This window comes from Arachis hypogaea, chromosome 4 (genome assembly GCF_003086295.3).
Source record: "Arachis hypogaea cultivar Tifrunner chromosome 4, arahy.Tifrunner.gnm2.J5K5, whole genome shotgun sequence".
In the NCBI taxonomy this organism is placed as follows: domain Eukaryota; kingdom Viridiplantae; phylum Streptophyta; class Magnoliopsida; order Fabales; family Fabaceae; genus Arachis; species Arachis hypogaea.
The window spans coordinates 118,777,087-118,801,207 of NC_092039.1; the positions used below are offsets into that span (position 1 = coordinate 118,777,087).

Here is a 24,121-nt window from a genome sequence, read left to right on the forward strand (position 1 = left end):
ATTGAGTTGTAATTCATAAATTATTATTTTAGTAGGAAGTATTGTCTATATAAAGGCACATATGCCTTGTGAATTGTATGTGTGTGTTCCATAATGAAAATGAGTATGTTTTGAAATTCTCTCCTTTGTTTTATGAGTGTTAGTGAGTTTGAAGATGAAAATATGATAGCGTCATTTATATAAGTGAGTGATCCTAGGGCCAAGTAAGTTGTGGGTATTATACTTACAATTGGTATCAGAGCTGGTTAATCCAGTGCTTGGTGTTTGAGAGTTTGTGAGGTGTGAGAGAGTTCTTACATAATTGTTTATTCATAGAGTCACTATAGCAAACACTTTTAATATTGTGCGGTCCGGTCCCAAGTTAGATGGAAAACTTGATTATAGTTATTGGGAGACTTTGATGTCCACCCATTTGAAGGCCCAGAACCTGTGGAATTTCATTGAACCAGGTTTGCAAGAAGGAGCAGATGCTGCCCAACAAAGGAGAGATCAATTGGCGCTATCTCAAATTCATCAAGGAGTAGATTATACGGTGTTTGGCAAAATAGCAAATTCCAAAAGTGCAAAGGAAGCATGGAACACGTTGAAGCTGTCATACAAAGGCGTAGATAAAGCTTAGAAAGCAAAGCTACAGTCTTTAAGAAGAGAATATGAAAGGTACGAGATGTCTAGCTCAGAAACCGTTGAGCAATATTTTACTCGTGTTACAGATCTTGTCAATAAGATGAGAGTCTATGGAGAAGATATGCCCGATAGCAAAGTGGTGGAGAAAATTCTTCGCACCATGCCGATGAAGTATGACCATGTGGTGACTACGATACTAGAGTCCCACGATATGGATACTATGACGATTGCAGAGTTGCAAGGAACCATGGAAAGCCACATCAGTAGAATACTGGAGAAGTCAGAAAAATCAATCGAGGAAGCCCTGAAAAGTCGAGTGAATTTCAACAACGTTGCAGAATCAAGCCGTACACAAGAAGGACGAGGTCGTGGTTTTAATTTTCACAGTAGAGGCAGAGGAAGTTTTAGAGGTAGAGGTTGTGGCAATTACAACCAAGGAAGTTACAACAATTTTACACCACCTAATCAAGGAGGAGGTGGAACGAATTTCAAGCTTGTCAACTGAGGAAGAGGTCGAGGCAATTTTTATCAAGAAAGAACCAATTTCAACTGTTTTCATTGTGGAAAGTATGGACACAAAGTAGCAGATTGCAGATTCAAAATGGTGAATAACAATCAAGCACACGTTGCAGAAAATTAGCATCAAAACACTGATGATAATCCGGGTACTCAGACTTTATTTTTTACAAGTAATTCATGTGCTGAAGATGAAAATATATGGTAGTTGGATAATGCTTACAGTAATCATATGTCTGGTAGAAAGGAGTTATTTTCTTCAATAGATGATTCAGTTAAACTATTATTGAAGTTTGGTAATAGTACAAAGATCCCTATTGAAGGAAAAGGGCACATACCAATTAGATTGAAAGATGGTTCTCTGAGTTATATTTCTGATGTTTTCTATGCTCCTGAACTTGATTACAATTTACTGAGTATGGGACAATTATCTGAGAAGGGATATAAGATGATAGCTTATCGTGGATATTGCACTGTATTTGACAACAATGGAAGGTTCATTGATAAAGCAAAGATGACTTCAAACAGAATGTTTCCGTTAAAAATTTAACATGTTAATCCCTCTTGCATGAGTTCTGTGATACTTGATGATAACTGGTTGTGGCATATGTGGTTTGGGCACTTTCATTTTTCTGGCCTAAACTACCTGTCAAGAAAAGGACTTGTTTCTGGTCTACCACGGATTCATATTCCCAATTGTGTTTGTGAGATTTGTCAACTGGGAAAGAAACACAGAGATCCATTCCCTACAGGAAAGTCTTGGAGAGCTAGAAGATTACTTGAAATTGTGCATTCAGATCTTTGTTCTGTAGAAGTTCCAAGTAATGGTGGTAGCAGGTACTTTATCACTTTTATTGATGATTTTAGTAGATATACCTGGGTATACTTTCTGAAGCAAAAATCAAAAGCATGTGATGTCTTTAAGACATTCAAGGCGTTTGTCGAAAAACAAAGTGGCTGTAAAATCAAAATTCTCAGAACAGACAGAGGAACATAATATCTTACATGTTCAGAATACTTTAAGCAACACGGAATTCAACACCAACTAACAACTAGATACACTCCTCAACAAAATGGAGTTGCTGAAAGAAAGAATAGAACCATCATGGATATGGTTAGATGCATGCTCAAGTCAAAACAAATGCCTAAAGAGTTTTGGGCAGAAGCAGTCGCAACAGCAGTTCATATTTTAAACAGATGTCCAACAAAAAGTGTTCGTGATAAAACTCCAGAGGAAGCTTGGAGTGGAAAGTGGCCTTCCATTCATCATTTCAGAGTCTTTGGGTGTATCGCTTATGCCCATGTACCAGATCAATTAAGGAAGAAGTTAGATGACAAAGGCGAGAAGTGTATCTTTATTGGCTATAGCACAGACTCAAAAGCATACAAGTTATACAATCCAAAAACAAAGAAAGTGATCATCAGCAGAGACGTGACGTTCGACGAGAAAGACATGTGGGACTGGAACAAAAAGACAGAAAAGCAGCTAACTATAATTCCAAATACATGTGATGAAGTAGAAGAAAGGCAACCTGACACATCTGAACAACCAGAATCATCTAGAAGATCGCAAAGAGAGCGGAGACTGCCTGCTAGATTATCAGATTATGAAGTTGGCAATGACAACGATCCGTCGGATGAAGAAATCATAAATTTTGCTCTATTTTCAGATTGTGAGCCGTTGAACTTTGAAGAAGCCTCTAAAGACAACAAAATTGGAAGAAAGCAATGGATGAGGAGATTCATGCCATTGAGAAGAATGACACATGGGAGCTGACAGATTTACCAGCAGATAAGAAGCCGGTTAGAGTAAAGTGGGTTTACAAGACTAAGTACAAACCCAGTGGTGAAGTTGATCGTTTCAAAGCAAGATTAGTTGCAAAAGGATACAAACAAAAACCAGGTATCGACTATTTTAAAGTATTTGCTTCTGTTGCTAGATTAGACACTATTCGTATGATTATTTCACTCTCGGCTCAAAATAAGTGGAAGATACATCAAATGGATGTTAAGTCTGCATTTCTAAATGGCACTTTAGAAGAAGAAGTGTATGTCGAGCAACCTGCAGGATATGAAGTTCTTGGAAAAGAAGATAAAGTTTATAAATTGAAGAAAGCTTTGTACGGATTAAAGCAAGCACCAAGAGCATGGTACAAGAAGATTGATTCTTATTTCATTGAGAATGGTTTCAGAAGATGTCCATTTGAACATACTCTTTATATCAAGTTCGTTGAACCTGGAGATATCTTGATCGTGTGTCTTTATGTTGATGATTTAATCTTTACTGGCAACAATTTGAAGATAATTGTAGAATTCAGGGAGGCTATGATAAAGCACTTTGAAATGACAGATATGGGCTTGGTGTCTTACTTTCTTGGCATTGAAGTAGTTCAAAGAGATGATGGAATTTACATTTCTCAGAAGAAATATGCAAATGATATTTTGAAAAATTTCAAATGGAACATTCAAAGCCAGTTTCTACTCCAGTCGAAGAGAAGTTCAAATTGCTGAGAGGATATAAAGGAGAAGCAGTAAATCCCACATACTACAAAAGCTTGATTGGAAATCTAAGTGATTGGGCTGGAGATATAGAAACAAGAAAAAGTACTTCAGGGTTCGTATTTCATCTTGGTTCTGGTGCAATTTCTTGGTCTTCAAAGAAACAACCAGTAGTGGCTCTCTCTACAGCAGAAGCAGAATATATAGCAGCAGCAAGTTGTGCAACACAAGCAGTTTGGCTAAGAAGAATTCTTGAGGAATTGAACGAGAAACAAAATACTCCAACAACAATATTTTGCGATAACAAGTCAGCTATTGCACTTTGCAAAAATCCAGTATTCCATGGAAGATCGAAGCATATTGATATTCGGGTTCATAAAATCAGAGAGTTGGTAAATGAGAAAGAAGTTGTGATCGAGTACTGTCCAACTGAAGAACAAGTTGCAAATATCTTTACAAAGCCATTGAAGACAGAGTTATTTTACAAATTAAAGAAGATGCTTGGAATGATTGATTCTGCAAGCTTGATTTAAGGGAGGCAATGTTAATTCATTATAAATCAACTTGCATCACTAGAATTTTCATGAAGAGTTTTTGAAGTCAAAATGGTCAAAGAAGAAGCAAAGTTTTAGTTGAATACAATAATCATCAATTGGCTAGATATTGCTAGAAGCTAATGTTGGAAGCTTGAAGATTTTTGAAGAAACATTCAAGAGAGTAGTATATCTACAACATTCTACAACATTGAAGAAATTCAAAATCAAATTGAATTGAAATTGGAAGTCAAGCAAATTAGAAGATTATGAAAACTACATGAATACAAGTTGAAAGAAGATTCATGAAGCCAACTCATAAAATAATAGTCATTACAAAATTGAGTTGTAATTCATAAATTATTATTTTAGTAGGAAGTATTGCCTATATAAAGGCACATATGCCTTGTGAATTGTATGTGTGTGTTCCATAATGAAAATGAGTATGTTTTGAAATTCTCTCCTTTGTTTTATGAGTGTTAGTGAGTTTGAAGATGAAAATATGATAGCGTCATTTATATGAGTGAGTGATCCTAGGGTCAAGTAAGTTGTGGGTATTATACTTACAGTATATACTAATCATCAACACCATACAAAATCTGATTCTGAAATAGCCACAGTGAAGATCATATAAAAAATAAATTTTGGTTTGTTGCAACACAAAAATATTTAAGCATAGCACATATTTCGGTTATAGCATAACATACAAATTCACACATATAGAATAAAAACCAGAATCATAGAACAATACTAATTTGTCAAACAACAACTCAAGAAAAAAAAATTATGATTATCATAAATAACTAGAATCAAGAAAAAAAACAAAAATATATACAAATAGCACACAAATATCAAGCATAAAACAATACTAGTAATCGAAACTAATACCTTGATAGCTTACACTAATTTATGTTCAATACAAAAAAAAAATCCAATTTACACTGATTTAACTCATCTAAACTACGATTTTCTATTATCATCGAAGGTATGCGTATTTAACAAAAAGTCATCCGATTTCATAAGCACTATGTTATAAATTGAAAAGATTTGAAACAAGATGTAGTTAACGTAAAATTCTGAATAGAATGCACAAAAAATCAGCATAATGCATCAAAAAATCAAAAGAGAAGGAAGAAAAAATTGTAGAGAATGAGTCGTTTGTTCATTAAAGGAAAAAGAATGAAAGTAATAAAAGAGAGAGTGGTGCATAAGTATATTTTTATTTTTAACAACTAAGTTATATTTGGTTAAAATTTTTTTAATATTTTTATTTGTTGAATTTAAATTTCAAATATTTTATTTTAATTGAGTTTCAAACGTTAGTGTTTTTAAAGTTTTGGATTTTTTTTTCTTATTTTAAATATTTGTTACAATGTAGGTTGTGTAATTTTAACTTTCAAAATTTTTTCTTTTGAGTATTAAGTTACTTTTAGTGCAATCTTCTTTATATATATATTTTAGTGCAAATTTCTTTATATATACTAGTATATCAATTAATACTACCCTATTTGTCAATCTACTATTTTATTTATTAAATGTTTGTAACATTAAAAATACAAATCAAAATAATAAATATTTTATTTATAATTATTAAAAAATCTTGAATTTAAGGTTTAGAACTAATAAAATACTAGTTTTGTGAATGTGCATAACAGAAGATATTCTAGGGACAAAAATTTGGTACAATAAATTCATGTCGTCCGTATTTATATACAAATACAGTATAAAGTAGTAGATATGTTGTTAATATCTACAAAAGAGAATTGTCTATTAGAATTTCTGTCGATATAAATGAAAACAGTGAGACACTGCTCAACCATCGAATGTAGCTAATATCACACCACCAATATCTTATACAAATGAACACATTATTATTAATGAAAAATTGGAGAACAAATTTTATACGGGTAGTATATTTTCAGTGTGTAAGAATAATATAATTTAGATATTTGATAATTAGAAAATACTAAAGTCAAAGGAGAAAGCCATGTATAGCACGACACTCATGGGGGCAAAAGACGTGTCAAATTCAGTCATTGATGCAAAATTATTGGCTATATAAATATATAAAGGGACAATTATTTTACATGTGATGTGGAGTGTGACAATGATGTTTATAAACACTTGAGTTTTCTCTAGACAGTATCCCAAGTGAAATTATATGTTAGTGTTTTAAAACTGATAATTAACTAAGGTTGTTTAATAAAAGTTGATTTTTAAAACTAACGTCATTATCAATAGAACAATTGACGAATTTATATAACTATATTTAAATCAACTTAAATTATTTGAGTGATTAGTTTACCTATTCACTTAAATTAAATAAATATCGGATAAATGTCTGGCCAAGATTTAAAATCTATTTTGTGTATGCTTAGATGTGTTTATAAGTCAACTGTTTTTGAAGTTCCAAACGGTGGTTCTATTTTCAATATTTCATAACATATAAAGTATTCTTAGGACGTTAATAATAAAAAACTATAAAAATTGCTGTCGTAGAAGTGATAATAAGATAGGGATCTTCATACTCTAAAAATCTAATTAATAATGATCTTTACTTCTTTTTTCAATCACACTAGTCATTTTCTGAATTGAATTTTGTTTTTATTTTTAATATTTTTTACTTTAAAAATTTTAAAAATAAAAAGTGAAATTAAATAAAGAATTATTTTATTATTTTTAGTATTTTCTTACCATAACCTTAAAAACCACAAAAAAGAGAAAACAAAAACAGACTAATATAACTAAACCGCACATAAAAAATATAATATATTAGTAATAAAATAAAAAATATTATTTTTCCTTAAAATAATGTAAAAGTCGTCCAGATACATATATATAACTGTGATTTTCTTGGGGTTCAAGTTATCATTCTTTACCATTTGATGTATTTATAAAATTATTTACATTTTTGTACTCGATTATTTATTTTGTTTTCACTGCAATTAAAATAGAGTCTAAACAAAATAAGTAATATAATTTTGTTATTTATTCCATTTAGAAACGAGATGTTTATATTTATTTAAAATATCACACATAATCTTTCATAATGTTTAATCTTAATCATTTTTTAATATAGAATAATACTAGAACTTATATTTATATATGGCTCTTATTCTTTTTTTTTCCATTTTTTGGTTTCAACCTTTTAGGTGGCGCTGACTCTTGTAAATACTAAATAATAATAAATTATTTATTCTCTTTTCAAAAAAATAAAAAAAATACTCTCTTCAACAATGTTGCTTCATTTAAAATTTTGTCACTCCTCAATAGACATAAGACGAAATTTAAATTTTTTATATTTATTTAAGTGGACTAATAATTTAACTACTAAATATAGGTAATTTGATAGCAATGTATTTATTAGTCCAAGTGTCACAAAGTTTTAAACATGGGTCATATTCGTAAAAGGAGTGGCATAAGCCCATTAAGAACCCAATAAAAATGGGCTAGGCCTTCAACACCCCATATAAAGTTTCTAGATAGAACAAAATAATGATCGCATCAAGTTTGGGAACATTCCTAATAAGTCCCCCAAAAAATTAAAAAGGATTAAGAACATTCTATGACCTGAATAGATTCTGAAATCAGACTGGTTATTGAAGTGGCAAAACTAAAAATTTAAAAGTCTAAAGTTTAACCAAAATAATGGAAATTGAACTAAATATAATAACATAATATTTTTATATAAAATCAAACACATAAAGTATCTTTCATTATTTTACTCACAAATGTTGAGAATTCTGATAAGTCTATTTACGAAAAAAAATTAATTTGTATCTATAAAAGAGGTTGAATCTGTCATTGTTCCATAGTCCACTTCTATATCTTATCTTGTTCTTGTTCGAGAGAAAAATCTCAGGATAGCCACAGAAGTTCATCTTGGAAAGTAATCCCCGGTTGAATAGGCGGGTAGGATCTTGGTCTTGAGGTATAATAACATTCTCGTTTGATTCTCTTATAACAAGGTTTTCTGAATCCAAGAACTGGAGAATTGGGTTTTCAGATTGTTATGTGATTTGATTTGACGATCATATGGATTTGAAGGATTGGAAGTGAGGTGGTCGTGGCTGCAGATGGGTTGAGTTGGTATTGGTGAAGGTTTATGTTAATATTGCAAGTGTGAGAAGTGTTGAAGTTAGTCTCAAATCAAAGAAAATAAAAAAGAGCGAGGAGTTTATAAGATAACTCTCTTGCTTGATTTCTCCCTAAAATTTCTATATGTTAGGTTACTAAGGGGGTTAATTTTAAAATTTTGAATAATTTATTTATAATTTGGATGGTTTTTTCAATCAAAATTTATTTTTTATGAATAGAACAATGCTATATGATCAATAAATATTATTATTTTATGTCAGTATTTAGTCGGTAATAATTTGCATTCACATTTACAAGAGTTTTATATTCAATAAATATATAATTAATATCTATATTTATCAGAGTTTACACACATAGATTAATATAGTTTTGCATTCATATTTTTTCAGAATTTACACATATAAATTAGTAAAAATTATTTGTTAAAGACAATTTAATACTTGTGCTGGTTAAATAATAGCAAAAAAAAAATACTAAAAATTACTGATTTTCAAATTTTTTTCATGAATATAATATAATTTCATTTTATTATAAACAAATTTGCATTTCAAATATTCGTAGCTAAAAATTATAATTCATTCTTAATGAAATAGTAGCAAAACAAAAAATTTAAAAAGTATGAAAAATTGGAGATTTGATTAGAGAAAAATAATTGAACAAAAAAATGAAAAAGAATGGAGAAAACATTGTAATTTGTTTGGCTTCCTAAATAAAACTAACTTTTATAGCAAATTTTAGGTAGAGTAATATGATTTTGCCACTTTTATGGATCTGTGGGCAAATTGATGGTGGCAAAACGCCATTTTTCAGGTAGTAATTAGAAGAAAATCAAAAGAAAGACAAAGTAAATGCATAAATAAAGGAAAAAAATAACACAAAAGCAGAAAAATTACAACAATACATTTTAATTAGTTTGATTCTTATGTATATTCCAAGTACAATATATATAAATACCAACGAAAAACTATAAAACAAAATAACTCAAAATATGAAAAAGAATAATGTAAAATATACTAAAATATTAATTATATAGACCGTTAAAAGTGTGTGATGTCAAATTAATCTCCTAAGAGATTATATTCTAAATTAGAACTTATGCATGCTTACTTACAATATGGGTGCCTCTACTGTAACCGCATCAATTCTTTCTAAAATGTACACAAAAAAAAATCTTTTAAAAAACAAATAAATTTTGACATCATTCAAGACAAAAACCAGAATATTCAAGTGGAGTGTTGGAGAGACTATATTTGTTTTTGGGCAATAGTGGCTGGAAAAATGAGATGAAAAAATATGCATACCAAATCACATTTGTTCTTTTAAATAATTATGTACATAATTAATATAAAATATAATTATTTTTTATTAATATAACGTTACGTAATTAGATATAATATAATAATTATTTTATAGGGGATTAGATTTTTATTGATTAAATTAGTTATTAAAATGAGTATGAGTAATTCTTAAATACCTATTATGAGGAATCGAATTTGATACTTTAAGTTATAAAGTTCATACACAACAATTCTTATTCACTAGGCTACTATGATTGATTTCATTTTGTATCATGTAATAATAATAATAAATTGCGTGTTGCGTCCACACACACACACACAAATTATTCCTTCACTTCAGCTTAACTAAAAATTCTATTATTCCTTCCCTTTCCACAAATATGGTTGTAAAGTAAATTGCAATATCTATAAGAAGTTAACATCATGCATTCATGATCTCATTTTCTGCTTCTTTTCTCTGTCTACATCCTTCATTATTTAATTCTTCCATAATTCTTTTTTGTTTAATTTATCTCTGTTCTTTCAATGCAAGTATATATATTTTCTTGTGTCTTAATTGACATACGATGAAAACTCAGGTGCATTCAATTTTACATAAAGTTAATAATTGAAAGCTGTTAAATGATTTGATTGATTTGACTAAATTTTAATTTAACGACTCTATCAATTGCACGTAAAATTGACTGCACATGAGTTTTTATCTTGACACATACCGTAAATGAAAACGCTAAGTATATGAAATAGTGAAAAAATATATAAAAATTTAATAATATTTGAAAGACAAAAAAATTAGTTAGAACAATTTAAATTTCTCTTATTAAGTATTTATTAATTATAGTGACAATTAATAAATATTAAATAAAATAAATTTAAACTTTTTTTTATCTAGCATTATCGAAAAAATAAGGTTTAAATGTTTAATTATTCTGTTGATTCTTATAGTTTTGTAAAATTTTTAATTAGATCCCTAAATTTTTTTCTTTATAATTGAGTCCTTACACCGATTTTTTTTCAATTAGGTCCTCTTAATAGTAATTAGTTTAATTGTATAGGGATTCATTTAAAAATAATTAGTGCAAGGACCCAAATAAAAAAAATATAGACTCGATTAAAAAAAAAAAGACTTAGTACAAAGATTCAATTAAAAAAAATATAAAAATATAATTAAAAAATTTGTAAAACTATAAGAACCAACACAATAATTAAATCTAAAAATAATGTTTAATAACAAACAAAATTTAATAAAAACAATTAGAATTTATTTTATTTAATATTATTAATTATTACAATAATTAATAAATATTAAATAAGTTAAGTTACTATTTTCTTTATCTTCTTAGGATAACCGTAAAATTAATGAATGGCTTCAGTGATAAGTGATAAAGGAACCAATCCACGTACTTAAGATGCGGATAATATATCATAGGAGAGTTGATTTGAGTTGCAACTTGCAAATTGTCTTTTAGCTCCTTCTCTATAGATAGTGTAACCAAACACTACAAAATTCAAAATTCAACCGTCAGTATAGTTATATCAATACGATTCTCAAATAGGTAAAAAACCATCGTGACGTTGTCTCAAAAAATTAAACCGTAATTATTATTGAGTTTTGATCGCACTCAAATAGGTAAAGATTATAAACCTTAAGATAAATTCAGAAACAGTAGTGATCATTGTGATTATAGTTTGTTGTAGTTGTAATAAAATTTTTCAAACATAACATGATAAAAATATTATATATAGTGATTAGCTTAGCAATTTAACGCCTATATTCATGTCAGAGTTCAAAATATTAATCTCTTAATAATGGTCATTATGTTTACAATATAATATAATATTAGTGGTTTAAATTTTATTATCTATAACAATATATAATGTCAATACATGAGTTTAGTGTTAAATTTTTTTTTTAATTTTGTCCTTCCTAATAATCTATCTCATTATATGTCAGTTATTCTATGTTAAAAAACTTCCACTTCTTCGTCTACTTTCTTATCACATACATTCACTTTCTCTCTTATCTAATTAATTCACACAATCACAAAACTTGAGTTAAACATCAAAGTAGTCCTTGAGATTCACAAAATGCACCGATTTGGTCCTTAAGATTTACAAAATGCACCGATTTGGTCCCTGACTTTCCAATTGCACTATTTACGTCCTCGACTTTGGAAAAAATGCACCTAGTTAGTCCCTTTCCCCTTTTCCGTCGAAACTCCTTCCCGGCGGCAGTGATGTGGCAATTTTTTGCCAGGCTAGACTGTCTAACGGTTACATGACGTGGCCATCAAAAGTTTGTAACCCAATGTGGTCTCTGAACTCCTTTTTAACCCTAACTACTGATGGAGTAGTGTACGACTTCTTCTTCTTCTTCTTCTTCTTTCCTGTTCATTTCATTAGTCGTTGATGTGCTGGGTTGTAAGATGGTTGGACATGCAAATGAGGGAGACGGGAGTTCTATTCGATCGACGACAAGGACACCTAGTCACAGCAGAGCCTCACGAGTGCCAGAGCGATGTGGGTGTGGAAAACGCCCTGTGCTCCGATGGTCTGGAACGGATACCCACCCAGACAAGCCGTTCTTCGGACGTCCGAATTACAATGTAAGTTTGACCTCTATGAGATATTGTTTATGGTTTTTAATGTCAACTCCTAAATCCCTAAATTTACTGTTCATAGTGTAGTGAAAAACGGTGGTGTAAATTTTTTTGATGGGCAGACGTTGTAGAAGATGATAATGACAATTTTGAAGAAGCTGTAGCATATAACAATGAAGAAATGAACGTGAGTCCTGCATTGAGGATTGGCAATTTAGAGGCTGAATTAAGGAGCCAGAAATATGTAATACAAATGTTAGGATTGTTGGTTTTTTTTTTCTTGTTAGTTATTGTACTAGTTGTGATTGTAAAAATGTAACAAGTGTGTGTTGTTTATGAATGAATGGGCACTCTTTGGATTATTGGTGTGGTCTGTGTAAATAGTTTACAAAGATAATAATAAAACTTAATAAATAGAACAGAACAAGTAAATTGATAAAACCATATTTTGATTATAACTAACATAATGTCAAACACGGTAAATGGAGTAGCACCTGATAAACACTATAATACAGCACCAAAAAGGAATACAATAAGAGCTCTAAGTTTAAAGGTTTATAACTACCAATAGTAAAAGTTAACCATTACAGTCTGGTTATGTACTACTCCTAAATGAAAATAACAAAAATAAGGAAACAACTAGTGCCCAAATTTCATATGTAATCAATCAGACTTCAGCAGCCACAACATCCAATTACTTAGTGTTTCTCTTCTTTGGTGGTTTGAACTCTGGAGTTGGAACAAATTTCAAAAAATCTGCCAACCTAAAAGACGTTGTTGCACTTGCTCCTTGCATGGGATCAACAGAAGCAGTTACTAGTGGTGGTGAGTTTCTCCTTTTGGTTGGTAATTTATCTGGCCCTTTTGTTGGTGGTGGTCGTGGTGGGGCCTGAGGAAAGTTAGAAAACTAGTGTGAAAAACGAGCAATTAAAAAAATATCAGAAAATAATATATACCATATATGTACCTCATCTTGTGTTCCACCATAATTTGGTTGGGATAAGTCAATCTCGGTAGCAACTGATGGTAGTGGAAGGTTGTCTGTAATCTCCACTTGAGCATGATTCTGGACAGCTACACTAGAAGGAGCTTCATCTACTTGTGGTGCCACATTGGTGGGGTTGGTTGCTTCAGCTGCAGGTGTACTTCTAGTTGAAGTAGTTTTGGATTTGGCTACCGCCACAGCAGCTGCTGCAGCTGCAAGTGCAGTAGCAAGCTCATCGGCTCTTTTTTTTACATCCTCTCTTGGTGTGGCCCTTTATTCCACAGTATGTGCATGTGAACAGCTTCAGCTGTCTCTTTAGAGTAACGGTTGCCTTAGGTTTCTTGTTTCCACTAGTACCCTCATCAGCATCCTTTTGCCTTTTGGTTGTCAGTTTTCTCAGTTTATGTTTAATGTTAGGAGCTTGGGTCTGATTGTAGACTGATTTTTTCTATAGAAATTGGCCTAGGAGAGGATTGATGTGATGTTCATATATCTTCCTGTATGAGTTCATGGTGACCAAGGGATGACAGAAGTCCTCTGATCTCTTGTTCACCCGTGCAAGAACAGCACAAACATAAACACAAGGAATGTCTATAGTGAATAAACTAAGGAATGATCAACTCCACACCAGCCAATATAATTAATGAAGTAAAGCGATTTATAATGAAGAAGAGAATAAAGTAGGTGTAAAGGCTAATAATATCACATGTTAACATCCAGAACTGGCAGGTGCAAAGTCTCTTGCCTAAATCAACAACCATGTTAGTTGGGTGTCCATGGACCTCAAATTTTTCATATTCTTCATCTCCAGTCCATATAAGAACCCAATTCTTTGATTCTTTATGAACCTTTTCCAATCGACTCTGAATAACAAGAGGTAGTTTTCCCACATGGTTGTTCAACTTTACTTTATTTTATTTTTTTGCAATTGATCGCATAACAAACATCCTTACATCTTCAAGTAATGTGATGATTGGCTTGCTCCTAACCTCCTTGATTCGTGCATTGAACACCTCACATGCATTGTTGTAAATATTATCCAGCTTTGGCCTATGGCTAAATTGAGACTTTGCCCATGAATGCCTTGGCTACTTGTTTAGGTATGTCCATGCCTCCTGACTGACCCTCTTTATTTTGTCCATGTTATCAATAAAGTCTTGAAATGTGGTTGACCTAGCAGCATCCCAGAGGAGTCTCTTCTGCTCAAGATCCTTTCACTGTTCGTTGAAATTTTGCCATAAGTGTCATATGCAGAAACGATGATGGACCTGTGGCATGACCTCTTCTACAACAGAAATCAATCCCTGTTTATGACAAACACATGTAGCAAAAACCAAACTACTTAAGTAGGATCAACCACTTCCACATATTTATGCAAATTTCAATTAATTTATGTTAAATGGGAAATCATATAGTTTATAAAGTCCAAATAGGATCACAGCATTATGAAATATTCACATAATCAAGCAATATCCAGGAATAAACTAAATACTTATAATAGAATGTACCAATCTCATACAATATAATATAATCCAGAAAATGAAGACTTTTACAAATGTGTAACTACTTGAATAACACAACAAGTTATATGTAGGAGTTAGTTACCTTCTGCATGTCAGAAATGAAACACCATCCGTTAGTCTTATAGTCTCTAAATCATCGTGGAGTAGTATAAGAAACCACTTTTAGATCTCCTTATTTTCAACATTGACTATAGCCCAAGCAATCACATATATGTGATGATTTGCATCTTGGGCTACAGCTGATAATATCTGGCCTCCAATTTGTGTCTTCAGAAATGCACCATCGAGTCCAATTAATAGCCGGCACCCTGATCTGAATCCGTTCTTGCAACCACTCAAACAAACGTACATTTTCTCAAACATGACTTCTCTATCAGGCAATAGAATCACCCCAATCTTCACAGTGAATCCGGGATTGGTTTTCAGAAGCGTTTCAGCATAATCCCTTAACAAAGCATACTGTGCCTTCTCATCGCCATACACAACATTCTTTGCATCAGCCAAGGCTCTAGCTAATGAATTTCTATGCAGAATCAGATCACATTTTGACCTAAAATACAATTCAGCCTCACATTGCTTGAAATTAGGATACTTTCTAACTTTTTTAACTAACTTACCAGCCAACCATGCTCTGTTTGCAGCCCTATTTGAATTTTTTCTTGGACATGTATGATCATCATAAAATGTCTTGATATGTCAGCAACAATCCTCATGATCTCTTGAAGCATACACAATCCATGAGAACTCTTCCACTTGAAAAACTGCCATACACCTGATATTATCATTCTTAATGAACTTAGTCCCCCTACCCCCCTGTATGGTAAACTCTCGCACAGCATCCCTGAATTCTTGTTTGGTATTGAACTTCATGCCCACTTGAAGTCTCAGCTCACCAAACCTCTAGCCCTTTTGGAAGATGGGAAATTCATCTAAATCCCCATCGGATTCTAGCTCATCCTCAGAGTTAGGAGGAGTTTTCATATCCTCCGAGTGCCACGAGTTGGCTCCATTAGATTCTGCACCACGGTCGAGCGCTTCATACCGAATTCCTTACCCTAGAGTTCCTACAAAACCTAGGTCCACCTCTACATCTGATAAATCCTCAACAATTGCATCATCATCTTGCATAATATTATCTTTTTCTATCTTCTCCTTCCCTTTAGCCATGCCTGCCTTCTTTTGAATCTTTTTTACCTCTTTTCTAATTGGTTTCGAATTTCTTAGAACCAATTCTTCATCATTGCCATAGCTGGCCTCTTGCACTGGGACATAAGATGTATCCTCTGAGCTGCCATCATCACTTATTGATTCATTTATAGTTAAATCCACGTGAAGAGGTTGCTTGTCTTTGTTTGTACTCCATCCCTTTACCTGAGATCTTGTAATTCTTTTAGGTGGGTTAAATTTGAGTTTGAGTTTGGAAGTGAACTTGGACTTGAGCTTTGATTGAGTTTTGTTGGACTTCAGAAGGTGCTTGAACTTTGGAGTTGGCTTGTGATTATGTTTCACAATGGGAGCTGGGTTGGATTTTCTACTAGATTTTGGGTTGGGTCTATATTTGGGTTTGGGGTTATCAGGTTCATACATGGTGTTGAGCTCTTCATTGGTAGGATTTGTAGTGAGGGGGTCAGTAGCAGCATGGTTTGGAATAGGAGTTGCAGTAGAAGGAATTGGGTTTGCAGTTGATTGGTTTGGAATTGGGTTTGTAGTTGATTTGTCATCTGGGGTTTGATTTGAGCTATCCACAAGTGTTTCCTTGTTAGTGTGTAAGTCACCATGGTAAACCTCTTCTGCTTCATAATCAAGTACCATCACAGCCCCTCTCTCCTCCATCAGTTCAGGTGTGAAAACTACATGTTCAAAATACACATCAACTACTCCATCATTCCTCTCTGCATGAAAGCACATCTCCCTTAGTTCATCATCACTGGTCAGAGCTCTCAGTCCTACCTCCAAGCTCCTGCCAGGAACCAGCCACCATCACTCAACTACCTTGTCATACCCCAACTCCTTGAAATAGTTTCTCACAAAAAAAATATCTAGGGTATCTTCATCTAAATCTCCTAAGCAACTTCTATTGTCAGATGAGTAAACCAATTTTTTATCATCATTCTTCTTAAACGTCACACCATGGTGGAACATGATATCCAGCAATTTTTCCATCTACAGTGAAAAATGGGTATAACAATTTATCTAATGTATGCTATTGATAACATAATCAACAAACCACAGTACAAAATAATTCAATATTGTTTAAAAACAGATACTTTATCACATTACCATTATAGAAACACCCTCATTTCCTGTGTGAAAACAGAGCATTCACAAAATCCAAACCCACACCACCCAGTGCAAGAAACCCTACCTAATAATATTGCATTCAATGATTTTTCATCAACCAACACAAAATTTCCAACTCAAACTCACAATAATGGATACCTTAACACTATAAATACAAATAAAAAATATTTTATTCACTGCATGTCTACCTCTGTGTCAGGGGGTTCACGAGGAAGCTTTGCTCCTTCCTTCCCCGATTTTAAATGACCGATGAGCAAGTTTCCATCCTCTCCAATTTGCGTCACCAAAAAAAACCTCAGCAGGACTAATGGAACCCAGGGTATGGAGCTTTCAGTTCGAACATGATGAAGAAGATGAAGTGGCGAAGTGATCTCTTTGAATATGAGGTTTTAACTTTTGGTAACTCCTTCCTTCTTGAAGCGGCGTCGTTTTCATTTTTTAGCGCCAAATCCTAATACGACGTTGTTTTTCATAATCCAGCATGGCAAAAAATTGCCACATCACTGCCGCTAGGAAGGAGTTTCGATGGAAAGGGGGAAGGGACTAATTAGGTGCATTTTTTTCCAAAGTCGAAGACATAAATAGTACAATTGGGAAGTCAGGAACCAAATCGGTGCATTTTGCGAATCTCAGGGACGACTTTGGTGTTTAACTCCACAAAATTTCTATAATTATCTCTCTCCTCTCTTACTATCTATCATATCAGATGATCAGATTACTGTTATTGCATATTAAAAAACTTTTTTTTTTTTTTCTTATTCATCTTCTTTTACATCTTTCTCACTTTACTCACTTTACTACTTACATATAACATAAAACCTTATATAAGAATAATTGGTGTCTAAATTTAAGTTCCAATATTATTCCTAAAGAAAAGTTTATTATTAAAAAAATTATTTCATCAGTTACGTTAAATAAAAAATTTTCTATCTATTTTTTCAGGGTAATTTCATTAAGATTTTTGTATTGAATGTAAATTATTGTTGCAGATTTTTATTATTTAGATATATTTTTAAAAACAAAAAATAAAATAGTTCAATAGGAACAATTTTTTAAAAAATAAATTTATACTGAATAATTTTTTTTATCATACTCTTCTAATATACTCTAGGTACCTACACAGTATATAATGTTAATTGGCGTCTAAATTTAAGTTTCAATATTACCCTAGAGAAGTTTATTATTAAAAAAATTTCTTCCACTAGTTACGTTGAATAAAAAAAAAAAACTTTCATACATTTTTCACAGCAACTTTATCAAAAGTATTTTATTGGATGTGAATTATTCATGCGGATTTTTTTTATTATAGATATGCTTTTAAAAGAATAAAAGTAAAATATTTAAAAGAAAATTTTAAAAAATTATACAGAATAATTTTTGTACCAATATATCAGGATTCATTTTACATATAATATTCATACAGTACCTTATAAAAATTATATTTGAGTAATTTTTTATCTTATAACCATTTTATATTTTGGGATTCAAAATTTTGTATTTTTATTTTTATGTTTTATCTTAGTTTTGTTAATAAAAAAGTATTAACATTAGTTTTAATGTTTAACTTTTAGGATAAATAAAAATATGGGATCTTTTTTATAAATTTGATGATTAAAAACTTATTTATTATAGAGCAAGGTAAGTCTATTTCTTGACTATGGAAATATATATAATTCACTCTTAAATGTAATAAAAATAAATATATATTTACTTAATTTTTAAATTTTATATTAATTATTAAAATTATGATATAATGGATGTATTCCTATAAAAAAAATGAAAATGACTTTATAACTATTTTTTGGTTGAAAGAAAACATGACTGGATTGTTATATAGTATAATTTAAATAACTATAGATAAGTAACATAAGTAATAAAAAACAGATATAAAATTTAACTTTTTGTTATTTGGTACAAAAATAAATATAATAAAATAAATCACTGTTCTCATACGTAATAACATAAAATTTAACATTATCCTTTTTTAGAGCTATCTATTTTTTTAGTTTTTTTCCTTATTTTTATACTTTATTTTAATTTTATTAAACCAAAAAATACTAATGTCATTTAACTTTGAAGGTATTAGATAATAAAAAAACTCATAATAAAAAAAAATTAAATTTACTCATTCATTACATTTATAGTAGTGTAAATGATTCACATAATAGTTACGAGATATTTTTTTGAATTTTTATTTTTAAAGTAGTATTTACTTCTGACTGTAATAATTATGAACTAATATATATATATATATATATATATATATATATATATATATATATATATATATATATATATATATATATATATGTTGGTAACTAATTGTGATGGAAGAGAAGATAGAAAGAGAATAAAAACGAAAGAAAGAAGAGAGAACAAGTTAATATAAGAGTGGTGGTGAGGCATATGTAGATAGATAATGATAAGAAAAAAGAATAATAAAAATAAAAATTAAAAATTTTAAAAGAATAATAAGACTAAAGATAATTTAAAATGTTAAATATAAAATTATAAGTAAAATTTTGTTTAGCTAATAAAATTATGTGAAAAAAAAAGTGATTTAAATATAAATTTTCATATATGTTTCAAATTAAATATAATTGAGAAATAAATAAATTTACAAATATTTATAAATTTTTATCTTCATTGTTATACATAATAACAACATAATGATTTTAGTATTATACCTAAATTAATTTAATTTTAATTATTCTATATATTAAAGAAATTAATTAACTAATAAATTTTTTTATTTTTATTTAATTATTCTATACAAAATTTTTAAATGCTTGATATTTTAATTTTTTTTTAAATGATAAAATATGACTTAACAAGTAAGTATGAAAAATAAGTATCTTTATAATAATTATATATCTAGATATCTAAATCAAATAAAAAATAATTCTTTTAACAAATCTTTAACAACTCAAAATTTAACACAATGGATATGTATGGATGATGGATCAAAGTGATAAACAAAAATGAGAGTTGCGATAATGATAATATGATATGGTGGTAATTAATTGAGGTCAGAATTAATAGAAGAATAAAATAAAAAAGGAGAATAAAACAAGACAATATGATAGTGACGACAAGACAATAGTAGTTATACATGTAAAAAAATAATAAGAGAAAATAATAATGTATAATACGATGAGATGATATAATTAAAATAAAAATTAATTATTTTAAAATAATAATAAAATTAAAGATAATTAAAAATGTTCAATATACGATTAAAGAAGTAATTTTTTATCTATTAGAATTATGTATTAAAAAAATATTTTGAATACAAATATAAATTTTTAAATTTATTTTAAATTAAATAAAATTAAAAAATAAATAAATTTAATATATAAATAATTAATTTATAAATAATATTAATAAATTTTTTCTTGACTTTGTTACATATTATAACAACAAATTTTTTTTAATTTTTTAATTTAAATTTATTTATTTTATACTTTTTATATATATTAAATAACTTAATTAAAATATTTTATTTTTTATAATTTATTTTAGAATATAATGTTATAATACTGAACATTCGCTTTTCTATTATTTTTAATAGAATAATTTTATATTTTTATTTTTAAAGATATAAATTTAATAAAATAATTTAAAATTTTAAAATAAATACTATTTAAAAATAAATATAAAACTTTTAAGTTATTTAAATTTTCGAACATATAAAATTTATAAATTTAAATTAAATAAAATATTAAAAAATTTATCATATCATTATTATGTGTAATAAAATAATGATAAATATTTATAAAGTAATTATTTATAAATATTATATAAGTTTATTTATTTATTTTTTCAATGGTTAGGATTGAGATTCGAATCCAAATCTCTAGGTGAGAATAGGAAACTATGTCATTAAAGTTATAAAGCAAAGATAAAATATTATATTAAAAACATTCTTTATCTTTATGAATAATTCTAAATCTTATATTCAATTTATTAAATTATCTTTAATTTTATTACTTTTTCAAATTATTAATTTATACTTTTATTATATTCCTTCATTGTATCATACAATACTATTTCTCTTACTATTATTCTCTATACACATATATGTCATTATCTCAGCGTAACTGTTATATTGCCTTATTCTCCTTTCTCTTTTGTTTTCCTCCTCCCACATTTTCTTCATCCGATTGTAATTAATTATCATATTAAAATTTTTTATAAATATTCATATTTTAAATTTTTTAATTCATAATTTTATTTATAAAATCTAATTATTGAATTATTTGAATTCGTTTCTATAATAAGAAATTAATTTAATTGAATAATCTTGAATCGTTTATATAGTTATTTTTATGGTCAATAAATGTGACAGTTTTTCAAGACTTAAGAAATTATTGATAAGAAAATGTATGATGAATTACGAAGAATTTTTTCAGGTACACAATTTCTATATTCTCCTATTTTGTTTATTAATTATTCTTATATATTTAAAAATGAAAAAATAAACATTCTCATTTTTTTAATTTTTTCACTATTTATAGAAAAATAAAGGCTTATTCAAATTCAAATTCATATTTTGGCATACTACTTTAAAAAATGAAGACAAAATATAAAAATTCATGATATTTAAGCAAAATCATCTTTTGTAAAAAATTAACATGTATTTTAGTTTATATCTACTCTTTTTAAATTCGGATAATATTATTATCATTATTTTTTTAACTATGTTTTTTCTGACCTCTTTATTGTGTGCTTTTATAATTTAACATTTTAAAAGTTTTTTATAGTAATTTTATGGTAAAAAAAATGATATAAATAAGATCACGTCAATATTAAAATAATATAAAAATATGTATTTAATAAATTTAAAATATGAATAATATATTAATAAAAAAATTAATTTCTTAAAAAAAATAAAAGCGGCTGAACAGACAAGATAGTGCCGGTTGAGTCACAAGTCATTAAGGTAGCGTTTGTTTTCGGAGACAGGATACAGACACATGGACAACACATCTTTAAAAAGTGTTTGGAAGCAGAGACTGAACACATAGTCTCCGAGACAGTTTTTTATACTTTTGTGTCCACTTTTTTATGAAGGACAATGATAGACACGAGATTTAGAAGAGGGACACGGACTTTTTTATGATTTATTTTTCTTTGTCTATAGATATTTTTTATTATTCTATTGTTACACCCTTTTTATTTTTTCTAATTTGCGTTGTTCTCAAAAATGTGTTTTCTTCTCCATGCTCTTTCTCTATCTCTACGTTCTCCTTTTTTTTGTTCAGGTACTCTTTTCTTTTTATAGAATTTTTTATTAGGTTGGATAATTCATTCCTTCTCATCGTTCTTACTTCAATATCATTTTAACTTTGTATTATATTATTTGATTTATAATAAAAATAATTAGTTATGAAATTTTTGAAAGATAAATATTATTAAAGATAAAATTGATCTTTTAAAATATTAAAAATAATTTATAAGTTGTAATTGATTTTATATAATTAAAAAATTAATTTTTTGAAAAGAAAAATCAATTTTTAGATAAAAAAATTAGTTTTCTAAATAAAAATATATTTTTATGTTCAAAAACTAATTTTTTTATGTAAAAATGGATTTTTTTAAAACTGATTTTTTATTTAAAATTAATTTAGCTTATTTACCTAAACGAAATATTTTATTAATCAAACTCAGATTTATTTTTTTGTTAATATTAGCCATATATGTTCCTATATATTAATAATAAATTTAAAAATAAAATAATTATATTTATAAATTTTATTTTAATATAAATATTATTATATAATTTTTTATTAAAATTTTTTGCCTCTTCAAACATTTTTTTCAAGTTTTACTCTCATTCTCTATTAAATTAGTTTGTACTTGACGCAAAAAATTTGGAATCACATAGCTATTTTAGTTATTTTATATAATATTTTAGTTTTATCCATGTGTGTCCAAACATAATACTGGACATTACATTAGTGTCTTGTACATCGTATTTAAATACAATACACAAAAAATAATTTTTAATTTCTCTATCTTATTATCTGTGTCTCAATATCATATTCTATTCTGTCTTTAAAAAGAAACGCTACCTAATAAACCCAAAACACACAACAATATATTTTTCTATATACAAGCCGAAATAATTATGTTGTCTAATAAGCTAAGTAAGACACTACAAGGAATACAAAAAATAGCGACATTTTTTTCAATGAAAAATCGCTGCAAAATAGATTAATTAGCAGTGTTTAAATAACCGCTATTTTTTAAGACCGAAAAATAGATTTGTGGTAGTTTTTAGCAACCGTTAGCATACATAACTGCCGATATATTAGTATATCATATTAGTTTGTTTTTGCGAACCTAGAATTTGTAGTCATATGACGGCTATTTTAAACCGTTGCTATCTAAAAAATTGTTTTGTTGCAAAAAATTATAACGGAAAGATTTAGCGATTTTTTTTAGTGTTTATGTAGTCTGTATTAAACATTATCTACCTTAAGATGTACTGCGTATAAAAAAAAATGGAATAATATAAATAAAACTTTATTCAGTACGAAATTGAATTTATTCTTGATATATGCGTGCATGGTACATATAATCGTCACCCTAATGTTTCACATCTCAAAAGAAGGGAGCGAGAAATTAAAAATCATCAACATATATATATTAAAAGTTTATTAGATTTTTCTTAATGAATTTTCACATCAGGGGAAACTTTTTATCAAGAACAAAGACAAATGGCAACTGATGAAAATATATTGTTACCTTTCACTGCACCATGTTCTTTTTCTTTAATTTCTTTCCATATTTCATAGGAACAAATCCGTTTAAGATATTTATATATGCGGATAAAATTTAGTCAAATTATCTCTCACTATTGCTTTAACATCAATAAGTAACTCGAAGCATTCAAAAGTTTTATACATTCGATCACGGTGACACATTTTATCATAATCTAACATGCAACTACTACCATACGATAGTGACAAAAAGCTTGAACACGTACAATTGATGATTAAGTTACCAATTATATCCATATATGTATGACTATATAAGAAATAATATAATTCTGTACATATCTTGATATTTTTCTAGTTATATGTGTGTATATATATTGTGTGTGTGAAAAAATATTAGATGACATACATATAAGGAAAAGTCT

The 24,121-nt window shown here is 28.8% G+C and overlaps 1 protein-coding gene across 1 annotated transcript; it reads left to right on the forward strand.

The window, feature by feature from the left end:
- Window positions 1-664: 664 nt before the first annotated feature.
- On the forward strand, window positions 665-1,690 carry LOC140184241 (uncharacterized). Its single transcript, XM_072234554.1, has 2 exons — window positions 665-940; window positions 1,349-1,690. The coding sequence occupies exons 1-2, from the start codon at window positions 665-667 to the stop codon at window positions 1,688-1,690; spliced, it is 618 nt and encodes a 205-aa protein (XP_072090655.1).
- The last annotated feature ends 22,431 nt before the right edge of the window (window positions 1,691-24,121 follow it).